Here is a 13,189-nt window from a genome sequence, read left to right as displayed (position 1 = left end):
TTTTTTTTTTTTTTTTTTTTAGGTAGGGTCTTGCTCTAGTCCAGGGTGACCTGGAATTCACTATGTAGTCTCAGGATGGCCTTGAACTCACAGCTACCCTCCTACTTCTACCCAGTGCTAGGATTAAAGGCTTGCACCACCACGGCTGGCCATAAGATTAAAAAAAAATATTTTATTTATTTGAGAGAGAGAGAGAAAGAGGCAGATAAACACACAGAGAGAATGGACATACCAGAGCCTCCAGCCACTGCAAACAAACTCCAGACATATGTGCCACCATGTGCATCTGGTTCACATGGGTACTGGGGAATCGAGCCTGGGTCCTTAGGCTTCATAGGCAAATGCCTTAATCACTAAGCAAACTCTCCAGCCCCTAGAATCTGCTCTCTTAATTATCTGCCTGCCTTTCAGCCCATCTTTCCTCTGAGACCACCAACAGCTTGGCCTTGGAACCCACCTGTAGGATCCGACTTGACTTTTTGCTATAGTAACAGTGTTCTGTTTTACCACTTTGTTACTTAAAAAAATTAACTTTTTTGGCTTTCAGGAATATGGCAACTTCTTGAGCTAGGACACCTTGCAAAACAAAGTTCCAGACTCAGCTACTAGGGGAGCCCCTCCACAGTGGGAGAAAGTGTGCCACTGACCCCTTCCTTCCTTCCTTCCTTCCTTCCTTCCTTCCTTCCTTCCTTCCTTCCTTCCTTCCTTCCTTCCTTCCTTCCTTCCTTCCTTCCTCCCTCCCTCCCTCCCTCCCTTCCTTCCTTTCTTTTGAGATAGGGTCTCACTTTAGCCCGGCTGACCTGGAATTCACTATGTAGTCTCAGGGTGGCCTCGAACTCACGGCGATCCTCCTACCTCTGCCTCCTGAGTGTTGGGATTAAAGGCGTGCGCCACCACGCCCGTCTACAACCCCCTGTTTTTGTGATTTTTTTTATGGAAGAGAGAGTGAGAGAGAGAATAGGCATGCCAGGGCCTCCAGCTACTGCAATTGAATTCCAGATGCACGTGCCATCCAGATGCACGTGCAACCTTGTGCACATGTGCAACCTTGCATGATTGTGCCACCTTGTGCACCTGGCTTACGTGGGATCTGAAGAGTCGAACCTGGGGTCTTTGGCTTTGCCAGCAAGTGCCTTAACCGCTAAACCATCTCTCCAGCCCCAGGTATTTAGTTTTAGAAAATATTTTTATTTGTTGGAGGGAGAGAGAGAATGAATGAGCGCACCAGTGCCTCCTGTCACTGCAAACAAATTCCAGATGCATGCTCCACTTTTGTGCATCTGGCATTACATGCGTACTGGGGACTCCAACCCAGGCTGTCAGGCTTTGCAGGCAAGTGACCACAGAGCAATCTCTGAAGCCCCACTGTTTTTGTTCTTTTGAGACAGGGTTTCCTGAATCTCAGACTATACTTGAACACGTTATGTTGCCAAGGATGACCTTGAGACTTCTGATTGTCCTGAATCTACCTCTGGAGTGCTGGGATTACAGAGTCCTGGGATTACAGGCACAGTCTGCCAAGCGGTGCTGGGGATAGACCCCCGGGCTTCGAGACCGCTAGATATTTAGTGATATGCATTTTGAGAAAACTTCATTAATCTGTACACGAATAATCTGTTTCTGTCTAGTATCTGAATAGCAGTTTCACAAAATAGCTGGGTGTGATGGTGTGAGGCCTTAATACCAGCACTCTGGGGCCTGAGGTCAGAGGATTGCCCAATTTCAAGGCCAGCCTGGGGTACAGAGTGAATTCCAAGTCAGCCTGGGCTATAGTGAGACCCTGCTTGAAAAACAAAACAATTTTTGCTGAGTATGGTGGCGCACATCTTTAATCCCAGCACTCGGGAGGCTGAGGTAGGGGGATCGCTGTGAGTTCGAGGCCAGCCTGAGACTACATACTGAATTCCAGGTCAGCCTGGGCTAGGGTGAGACCCTACCTCGAAAAAGCAAAATGAAAAGGATTTTCCCCAAATATGTGCAGAATTGAAGCAAAGCCAGTTTCTCTATAGTGGCATCACTGCACCCCACAGAAAGACAGACTTTGGCATGGGCCCCTGGGCAGTGGGCGGTGCGGGGAAGAGCCGAGTCAGGAGCACGTGCCTGGCCAGCGAGCCGTGTCCCGGCATCTTACCGATGTCTTCCTTGAGGTCGATTTCGGCTGTGGTTGGGTGGACAATGCCCTCCACTCTCATGGAGCCAATGTGGCTGATGTCACTCTGGGTCAGGGACAGCTGTGTGAGGAAGAAAAGACGGAACACTGACAACCTTTGCCTTTCTCCTGGCAGCTTTTACTTCCCTCGGTTATTTCCATTGAGGGCCAGCAAAGGGGTTCCTTCCCCAGGTTTTCCATGGGTTCCTAGCAGCTCAGTGCATTTGCTTTCCACTTGGGGCCGGCAGCCCGGATCCAAGCTGCCCCTTTGCTAGCAGCAGTAGGACCTCCTCTGTTCTTTCTCCCCCAGGTTGTTCATGCCAATGAACACCAAAGCCATACCCACTGTGGAGCTCTGTGGGGAAAGGAGCCCAGAACTTGCTCTCTTGACCCACTCAGAAGTAGCACAGAAATTTTGGGATAGGGCGAGAGAGAATAGGCATGCCAGGGCCTCCAGCTACTGCAATTGAATTCCAGATGCACATGCCACCTTGTGCACATGTGCAACCTTGCATGATTGTGCCACCTTGTGCGCCTGGCTTACGTGGGATCTGAAGAGTCGAACCTGGGGTCTTTGGCTTTGCCAGCAAGTGCCTTAACCGCTAAACCATCTCTCCAGCCCCAGGTATTTATTTTTAGAAAATATTTTTATTTATTGGAGGGAGAGAATGAATGAGCTTTGCTGCAGGGAAGGAACGGGCTCTGGGTTCTCTCTCTGCTATCATTCCCTTGTAGGGAATACATACTGCATTCTGATTTTTTTTTGCATGTGGTGTGCTCGTGTGCATGCGTGTTGATGTGTTTGTGGGCATGTATGTGTTGTGTGTGTGCACATATGTGTGCAAGTAGATGTGGAGGCCAGAAGACACCCCCAGGTGTCATCCTCAGGTTTGTGTGTGTGGTATGTTTGTATGTTTGTAGGAGTGTGTGTGTGTGTGTGTGTGTGTGTGTGTGTGTGTGTGTGTGTGTAGGCCAGAAGACACCCTCAGGTACCTGCCCACCTCTTTTCGAGACAGGGTTTCTCACTGGTCATGAAGCTCAGCAAGTTCCAGATCTACCTACCTCCACTTCCCCAGTGCTGGGATTCCAGGGGCGTACCGCCAAGCCTGGCATTTTTGCGAGTCCTGGGAGTTGAACTCATGTCCTCAAGCACTTTACCGATTAACCTATCCGCTCGGTCCCTACATTCTTCTTCTTCTTTTTTTTTTTTTTTGTTCAGTGCTGGGGATTGAACCTGGGACCTTGTGCATGCCAGACAAGCTCTGCCACTGAGCTACATCCGCATCCCGAAGGCCACGTTCTCTGGCTGTCCTGTGCATTTGTAGCAGAGTGGGAGAAAGCATTCTCCACGGTTTCCTGTTTGAGTAGAAACCTTACGAATCCCTAGATCAGTCTGGGAGAAAGAAAGCGATGGCCCGTAACCGTGGATGGGCCCTGGAGGGGGCATAGATCCGGCCCCTGTGCTTAGCTCCTCCCTTTCACCGAGAAATGAAGTAGGAAACGTGCCACATTTACGCTAACCCCAAACCATGCCAGGCCAGGCTTCCAGAAGCCAAGGTGCGCCTGACTGTCGGGCAGCAAACACGTAGCGAACGGAGCTCAGAGCCCCGCGCTGTCTCCTCTTATTTCAGCCCCACTTGGCTTGGGAGATAAATTGTCTCTGCTCAGTAAACTTTACGCGCACGGGGATGAGTTATGTCTGGGCTGCTGGGAGGTTTCTGGTGTCTGTTCCAATGTATAGCCCTGTTTGTTTTCTTCCCGCTGCCCAGGAAGGCAAGCCGACTGAATTACTGGCAAATAATTCATTTCCAACATCAGGCACATTCAAGAAACAATATATTTATATTTTCTCTCTTTCTCTTTCTCTTATAAATTATATGGAATCATGGAAGCCAGGCCTCTCTGAGGCTGTGTGAGATCATTAGCTATGGCTTTTCATGGTAGGTGCAGGAAATAATTGGGGCTTGGGGATTTCCCAGCCAAACCAGCAATGCCATCTTATTTATTGACCAGAAAGATAGCCTGGGCTGACCTTTGCTGTCCTATGTCACCGTGAGCAATTCACAGCACCAAAGGGCTTGCTGTTCTCATGATGCAGAAATCGTCACAGCTCCAGTGGTTTAAACATGAATAATTCAAGACCAGAATGAAAGCGCGGGGGAGGGGCTGTGGCTCATAACCAGTGGGTTAGTAGCATCGTGGGGCAGCCCGAGGCTCTTCTTTACCTTCTGTCCTAGAACGAGGCTCTTTGAAGACAGGATGGTGAATCCGTCCCCTGGCCCGTCTTCAGAGGTGGAATTTGAAGTTCCTTCCTTATCGCTGTCCTTTGGTTTGGACTGGGAGTAAAAATCAGAAGGGCAGATGAGGAACGACCCAGAGCACAAAAGCTGGCTCCCCCAGCTTGAATGTGATGGGGAGTGGTCAGGTGGTTTGTTCTGCAGGGGATCAAAGGCAAGCTGAGCATGCGCACTGCTACTGAGCTATGTCTCCGGTCCCTCTGCTGTCTCCTTCCCTCCTCCGCTTTCTCCCTTCCTTCCCTCCTTCTTCTCCCTCCCTCCCTTCCTCCCTCCTTTCTTCCCTTCTTTCCTCCCTCTCCAAACTAGACAGAGGCACGTTCTTCTTGACTGGGTATGTCATACTGCCTCCAGGTGTTTGGTTCAAGCGTCTGAGCCAAGTAGGGGTAGGGTCATGAGCCCTTTCATTTGTTGGATATCTTAGCCCATTCAAGATGCTGTGCCCAAGCTGGGCGTGGTGGCACAAGCCTTCAATCCCAGCACTCTGGAGGCAGAGGTAGGAGGATTGCCAAGAGTTCAAGGCCACCCTGAGATTACACAGTGAATTCCAGGTCAGCCTGGGCTACAGTGAGACCCTACCTCAAAAAAAAAAAAGGAAAAAGAAAGAAAAAAAAAAGATGCTGTGCTCACAACATCATAGACTGGGTGGCCTGTGAGCAAAGGATCGAAAGGATCGGTGCCCTTCGTGACAGCGGGCCTGGAGTACAAGGTCAAGGTTCTGCCAATTCTGTGTCTGGCAATGGCACCTTCCTCAAAGGTGATAATTCCCGACTGTGCCCTCCAGTGGGGGAAGGGGTCAAAAAAGCTGCCAGGCTTCTTTTTATTTCGGAGGGGGGGGGGAGGGAGAGAGAGAATTGGCATGCCAGGGCCTCAGCCACTGAAATTGAACTCCAGATGCCACCTGGTGGGCATGTGAGACCTTGTGCTTGCCTCACCTTTGTGCATCTGGCTTACGCGGGATCTGGAGGGTCGAACCTGGGTCCTTAGGCTTCGCAGGCAAGCGCCTTAACCGCTAAGCCATCTCTCCAGCCCCAGGCTTCTTTTATAAGGGTACTGATTTCACTAGTGAGGGTTACAGCATTGTGAACTTATCACCTCTTGTGATGGATAGCTCATCTCTGGCTGTCAACTTGGAAGGACTGAGAATCACGGTGGGAACCAATCTCTTGGCAAGTTGGTGAGGGGCTTTTCTAGACTAGATCATCTGAGGCAGGAAGACCTGCCCTAGGTACGATTGGTGCCAGTCCGTAGGCTGGGGTTCTGGACTGTATGGAAAGGAGGGTGCTGGCTGAGCACCCACATTCCCTGCTCTCTGCTTCTTCTCTGCGCTGAGTGCGCCGGCTCCACCTGCCGTGATGGGCTGTAGCTTTGGAACTGTCATCTGAAATGACCCTTTCCTCCCTTAAACTGATTTTTGGGGGATTTTGCCCCAGCAGTTAGAAGTTAAGTGATACACCTCTCAAAGACTCCCATCTCCCACCTGGGCCACTTTGGGTCAGGTTTTGGCAGCGGGGTATCCCACCCGCAGCGCAAGAAGGCCGCTGCTCACAGGTGGCAATGCCCGGCTCCCAACGTGCTCCTCGCTCACCTTCTTGGACGTCCGTGGTTTGGCGGCCTTGGATTTCTTTCCCCCCTTCTTGCCTGACGCCGCCTTCCTTCCTCTTTTCTCTGGGGGCGGGGAGAGGATTGTTTCCGACTTTCCTTTGGTCCCTCGCTTTTTGGCCAGCAGTTCGGGGTGAATTCTAGGCAAGACGCCCCCACTGGCGATGGTCACGCCTTTCAGCAGCTGAAAGAGAAACGGGTGTGCGCCTAAGGGCTGGATCCGCCTGGAACGCAGTCCTCACCACTGGCACAACAAGGCTGGCACCTGGCCCTTGCCTTCCAGAGGAGCTTGCATGGCACGCAGGACGGCTGGCCGTCTTATCTTTCGCTTGTAAGCGTTTCTCTGTAGGTATCAAGACACCCCGGAATCTTGTACAGAAAGTGAAGCAAGGCAAAATGAAAGGACGAGACAATATGAAGCCTGGGAAGCTGTCCAGGACGCTAGAATTCCAGGTGACTAGGGAGGATAAAGAGCATCACGTGTGTGTGGGGGGGGCACAGCTGGACAAAACCAGGTTCAAAGGTCAACACAAGGATGAGTGGCTTGCACACTCTTGCACACAAGGACAAATGTTTTGCTTGTTTCCTTTTAAAATGAATTCATTTGACAGACAGAGAGGGAAAGAATATGTGGGCATGCCAAGGCCTCTAGCTACTGCAAACAAACTCCAGATACATGCACCACCATGTGCATCTGGCATATGTGGGTACTGGGGAATTGAACTTGGGCCCTTAGGCTTCACAGCCATGTGCCTTAACCACTTGGCCATCTCTCCAGTTCTTGTTTGCTGTTATTTTTTGAGGCAAGCCCGACAGATGGACCTTTTTCTATGAGAGAGAGCGAGAGTGAGAGTGCACGCGTACGAGAGAGAGCGAATTGGCGCACCGGGGTCTCCAGGCGCTGTAATTGAACTCCAGACATGCGCGCCACCTTGTGTGCACGTGCAACCTTGCGCATGGGTCACCTTGTGCATTTGGCTTACATGGGATCTAGGGAGTTGACTGTGTGTCCTTAGGCTCCACAGGCAAGCACCTGCTAAGCCATCTTTCCAGCCCCCTTGTTTGCTTTTTTGAGATAGAGTCTTACTCTAGCCCAGGCTGACCTGGAACTCACTCTGTAGTTCCAGGATGGCCTCGAACTCACAGTAATCCTCCTACCTCTGCCTCCTGGGTGCTAGGATTAAAGGCGTGCGCCACCACGCCCGGCTAGGAACATACTTTTAATGGTGCATCTCCCAACCCATGTTTATTTATTTGCAAGTATTCACACCATGCTCATGTATTCTGCATACTGTACAGACAGGGTGAGCTGAGCCTGCGTCTTGTTGAATTGCTGGTCACCCATCTGTGACAAGAGATCTAGAAATATTCACAGCAAATTGACAGCTACTGCCAATAGTAAACTGACCCACTATTTAATCTGATAACAAGAGATCATGCCTTGTCATTTGCATGTTCGCTTTTCTTTCTTTCTTTTTTTGGTGTTTCAAAGTAGGGTCTCACTCTAGCCCAGGCTGGCCTGGCATTCACTCTGTAGTCTCAGGGTGGCCTTGAACTCGCGGCGATCCTCCTACCTCTGCCTCCCGAGTGCTGGGATTAAAGGCGTGCGCCACCACGCCCGGCTGTAGTGCTTCACTTTTTTAACAATCAGGTTTTTTTATTACTTCTTAAAATGGTCTATGACGAAGTGGCAACTAGGAGATCCTTCACTGTAGCTTGTAGCATGCACCATGACAATTCACTTGCCTGGCTTTAAAAAATATACTTTTTTGAGCCTGGGGTGGTGGCGCACGCCTTTAATCCCAGCACTCGGGAGGCAGAGGTAGGAGGATCGCTGTGAGTTCGAGGCCACCCTGAGACTCTACAGTGAACTCCAGGCCAGCCAGAGTGAGACCCTACCTCAACAAACAAACAAACAAACAAACAAAAAATCTTTGTTTGTTTTGGTTTAGGATTGGTTCTAATGAAAACAATGGTTCTTCTGCTCTGATCCAAATAAAGCACTCACGTGGCTTGAATAAATTTCCAGAAAAATACTGATACATCCTCCGCGGTATGGAACTTGTCTTTAATGAGGAAGCAAGACCAGGCAAGACCCAGAGACCCGGCTTTCTTGGGGTAGCAAGGTTTATTGAGAGGATCAGAGTGGGGGGCACTGGTAGAGGCAGGAGGTTGAAGGGAAACTTCCTATCTTACAGAGAGGCGAGAGATGGGTAGGTGAGGAGCAAGATCAGGAATGAAGGGGGCAGAGGACAGAAGGCAGGGGAACGTGGCAGTAGTGTCACTGGCTGGGCTGGGACGTGTGGTGGTGTGCCTAGGGGTGAGAAGGGTGCCGGTGGAAGGGGGACTCTGAAAATGAGGGTGAGGGAGGACGAGAGACAGACAGAGAGAGAGAGAGAGAGAATAGAAGGGAGAGATAGAGAGGGCATAAAGGTAGCTACAGCCACGGGAGAAAAAGACAGCTAGGTGGGGCACACACCTCAGGTCAGGAAGCAGCTGAGGAGAAAATGCTGGAGTTCGCGAGGAGGTCTGATACACCCCTTTGGGGGAGAGGAAGCTGCCCCATGCGGGGAGGACCTTGGGAAGTGTGGAGGTGTGGACTGGTGGTCCAGGGAAGGAGGCTGGCTGGCTGGACCTCCCGTGGGGAAGGGAGGTCCCTGAGGTCTCAACTGTGACCGGTTGGGAGTGGGGAAAGGGACGTGGATTATATAGGGCTCGGAGACTCCGCATGATTGGCCAGCGGAACCTGTCCTCTCACCCAGTCTGCGCTGGCCCGCGTGCCTGGGTGCAGAGGGGCAGGAGCCGTGGCAGGAACGCCTGGTGCCTGCGCCCTTCCTCAGGGTGGGCTTGGCCAACCCGTGCCCCGCGGCTACGCTTCGGACGTACCTGGTTGAGCTCCTCGTCGTTGGCCACGGCCAGCAGGATGTGTCTGGGGGCTATCCGGGCCTTCTTGTTGTCCCTCGCAGCGTTTCCAGCCAGTTCCAGGATTTCCGCTGAAATGACAAGGGGGCGTCGCCAATCACAGAGGTCTGTCTGAGCTCCTTTTCTGTAGAGATGCTGCTCTTGGGATCTGAACGTGTCTATTTTTTTTTTTTTTCTTTGAGAGGGGAGGGGAACTGTGCTTAGAAAGAAATCCAGCAGAAAGTTGAAATGAACTCTGATGACAGATATGTAAGCCATTTTAGCAAGACCTCATTATAGGCCCCTTTGGTAAAATCTAGTTGTGTCTTAATTCTCTTTCTTCTTGAGTGTATTGGCTTTTTAAAAAAAAATTTATGTTTTGGCTGAGCCCATAGACACAGGAAGAAAGACTACATTTCCCATTCTCCTTGTTGACATGAGCATGTGACTGAGTTCTGGCCAATGGGAGGCAAGCAGTTGTGCCTTATGGGATTTCTGGGCTGACTGCTTCACAATGGCGGTGCCCTGCTTCTCTTCATGCTCCTGGACTGAGCACGCGCTGGCTGTCTGGAATTCGAGTCATAGGTGTGTCCCTCCCTCCCGGGTGTGTAGTGGAGCCTCTGGATGGTAATAACTAGTAGGAAAGCCCAAGAGTCATCAAAGTGATGCAAAGAAGTGACCCTTGAGGGCTCAGCACTGAATGCGACCTGTCTACCACACCCCCCGGGGCTCAGGGAACATGGCAGAGGAGGTGGCACAAACAGTCTTAGTGCATGGGTTATAGAGATAGCTTAGCAGTTAAGGCGCTTGCCTATGAAGCCTAAGGGCCCTGGTTCGATTCCCCAGTACCTAAACATAATCCAGATGCACAAGGGGGCACACGTGTCTGGAGTTCGTTTGCAGCGCTGGATGCCCTGGCGCACCCATTTTCTGGCTCTCTCTTTCTTAATATGGAGAAATAAATAACCTAAAAAAATCCCTTAAAAAACCCAGCAAGCCCCAGGATCACTAAGAGACTCCAGAACAAACAAGAACGGGAGAAGAAGGAGAGAGTAGGATGCCTGAATCTCTCTGCAGGTGAGTGCACCCCGCCGCAGAGTACATACATGTGCATGTAACACACACACACACACACACACACACACACACACACACACACTGTGTGCATAAGCCAGGTGTGGCCGGGCTTGCCCATAATCTCAGCACTTGGGTCACTGAGGCAGGAGGATCACAAGTTCCAGGCCAGCCTGCACCTCATAGTGAGACCGTGTCTCGAAAAACAAACAAGATGGGCTGGAGAAATGGCTTAGTGGTTAAGGCGCTTGCCTGCTAGAGCCAAAGGACCTCGGTTCAATTCCCCAGGACCCACATAAGCCAGGTGTACAAGGTGGCGCATGCATCTGGAGTTCATTTGCAGTGGATGGAGGCCCTGGTGTGCCCATTCTTTTTTTTTTCTTCTCTCTCTCTCTTCCTCTCTCTCAAATAAGTAAGTAAAATATAAAAATAAGATAGATGAGTCTTCAAAACAAAGTTTCCTCACTTAGAAAGCTACAAGCAGTGTGTGTGTGTGTGTGTGTGTGTGTGTGCACGTGTGTGTGTCTGCTGGCATGACAGTATAAATACTCAGCCCTGACATGAACAAGAAATGCTGCATATGTCTCTACAATCAGCCTAATTTCAAATAAAATAGCATATAAAATTGCCATTATTCATACAATCTATGGCAACAGCAGAAACTTGGCATAAGAAGCCATATTAACTAAGCAAATGTGATTAACCAAAAATTAGAATAAACTACACATTAGAGTTAAATATTTATATGGCATTTCCATAATGAAAAGTGCTAAATCACTACAAATTCATTCTCATGTCTTCCCCCAGAATATTAAGCAGGGCATATTGTGTTTACCAACAGCTCACTTTTCTGAATTAAGATTGGGGCATTGCAGTTTGAGAGGCATCAACACGCTGGTGGGAACAATGGGGCTGGATTTGGAATTGATGCCACATTAGATAACCTGGTATGTGACCGTGGGTTGCTGACCAGCCTTTCTTGCTCTTAAAACATTGTGTGTGGGCTGGAGAGATGGCTTAGCAGTTAAGGCGCTTGCTTGCAAAGCTAAAGGACCTCAGTTCCATTCCCCAGGACCCATGATAGCCAGATGCACAAGGGGGCGCATGTGTCTAGAGTTTGTTTGCAGTGGCTGGAGGTCCTGGTGTGCCCATTCTCTCTCTCTCTACCTGCCTATTTCTGTATCTCTCTCTCTCAAATATATATATTTATATATCTTTATCTATATCTGGACATGAACCTAGGGTTTGGAGTTCAAGGACTTTCCTGAAACCCTAGCACCTTGTTTCAAGCAGAAACAAACAAGCACACCAAAAAAAGGAGTGCAGTGACATGTATATGTGTGTACACACACACACACACACACATATGTATATGTATATATGTATTTTTCAAGGTGGAGTCTCACTCTAGCACTCAGGCTGACCTGGAATTCAGTATGTACTCTCAGGGTGGCCTCGAACTCATGGAGATCCTGCTACCTCTGCCTCCTGCCTGAGTGCTGGGATTAAAGGAGCACACCACCACGCCTGGCGGTAAATCTTTTTTTTTTTTCCAGTAGTAAATCTTATTAGTTATTTTCTCATAGCTGTGACCAAACACTCGCCAAGAAGCCACTTAAGGGAGGGAGGAGTACTCTGGCTCATGGTTTGAGGGGTTACAGGTAGTCACAGAGGGGAAGGTGCGGCAGCAGACAGCTGGGCAGCCGTGGCAGAAACATACACCTGGGACCCTTGGCCCTCCTCACATCTTGGTAAAACTAGAGGCAGATTTGGACAGGAGACACAGCCAGGCTCTATCCCAAGATCCGCTCCCTTCCGCCAAGCCCCGTCTCCCAAAAGTCCCATGATCTAGAGAACAGCATCACCAGCTGGACACCCATCCAAACTGTAAGTAAAAGCTTCCTAAACAGACTTGCTTTCTGACTCCAGGTTAAAACGTTCAGCTCCCTCCACGCCTTGAATCCCAGCACTCAGGAGGTAGGAGGGTCACCATGAGTTCGAGGTCACCCTGAGGAATATATAGTGAATTACAGGTCAGCCTGAGCTAGAGTGAGACCCTACCTTGTAAAACAACAACAACAAAACAAACAAACAAACAAAAAAAGTTTTGGCCAGAAAACAGAATTGTTATGGGCACATTAAGGCTAGGGAACTGGAGTGCCCAGGAAGATGGCTCAGTGGAGAAAGTATTTGCCACTCATGCCTGAGCACCCAAATTTGATCCTCTAACCCCATGTCAAAACCTGGATGCTGTGGCAGGACCCTATAATCCTGGCACTATAATGGCAAGATGGGTGGCGGAGACCAGAGACAATGTGAGGGCAACAGAGAAGACAGCTAGAGAAACCCTGCCCCAAATGAGGTGAGACGGAGAGGGCCACCCTGAGAGGTGTCTTCTGACCCCTACATGAGTGCCATGGCACATGCACATTTGTATTCACAAGTGCACACATGTGTGTGCATGCACACACGCACACACACACATTTTTAAAAAAGAATAGAGGGGCTGGAGAGATGGCTTAGCACTTAAGGTGCTTGCCTGTGAAGCCTAAGGACCCAGGTTCGATTCTCCAGGTCTCATGTAAACCAGACGCACAAAGGTGATGCAAGCACAAGGTTGCACGTGCCCACTAGGTGGCACAAGTGTCTGGAGTTCAATTGCAGTGGCTGAGGCCCTGGCCTGCAAATTCTTTTTCTCTCTCTATCTCTCTCACTCTTAAAAAAAGAAAAAAGAGAAGAGAACTGGACCTGATGTTGGACTTCAACTGTAAAATGGATACGCATACACATGGGCACAAGCACACACTCACACACACACACAACACGAGGAAGCAGTTTGCCAATCTGTGTCCAAAAATCTATCTGGTTGAGATGCTGGACATTCATTAAGTGGAAAAGGCAGCTGCTTGTGTTCGGCCAAGCTCCAGAGTGCATTCGGAATGCTAATGGTGAGTCAGACTGCTCAGTGGTTAAAAGTACTTGCTTGTAAGCCTGCCGACCTGAGTTCGATTCCCCAGCACCTATGTAAAACTAGACACAAAGAGAAGCATGCGCCTGTGACCCCAATGTGCTACGGCAATAGGTTGCAGACTCAAAGAATCTGGAAGCTCATGGGCCAGCTAGATCTGCCTACCCAGAGGCAAAACAAGACAGTGTCTGTCTCAGAAAG

General features: G+C 49.9%; 1 protein-coding gene across 1 annotated transcript in view; it reads right to left on the bottom strand.

The window, feature by feature from the left end:
- LOC101607543 (core histone macro-H2A.2) overlaps positions 1–13,189 on the bottom strand; it is a 55,199-nt gene that overhangs the window by 11,049 nt on the left and 30,961 nt on the right. Inside the window, exons 3-6 of the mRNA XM_004657887.3 lie at positions 8,932–9,038; positions 6,032–6,229; positions 4,375–4,485; positions 2,132–2,231 (exon numbers count right to left, since the gene is read on the bottom strand). Of these exons, the coding sequence (XP_004657944.1) occupies positions 2,132–2,231; positions 4,375–4,485; positions 6,032–6,229; positions 8,932–9,038 (516 nt within the window). The remainder of the gene's footprint in view (positions 1–2,131; positions 2,232–4,374; positions 4,486–6,031; positions 6,230–8,931; positions 9,039–13,189) is intronic.

This window comes from Jaculus jaculus, chromosome 18, assembly GCF_020740685.1.
Source record: "Jaculus jaculus isolate mJacJac1 chromosome 18, mJacJac1.mat.Y.cur, whole genome shotgun sequence".
Taxonomy (NCBI): domain Eukaryota; kingdom Metazoa; phylum Chordata; class Mammalia; order Rodentia; family Dipodidae; genus Jaculus; species Jaculus jaculus.
Note: the sequence above shows the minus strand (reverse complement) of the source record. Positions and strands in the feature narration are given on the sequence as shown.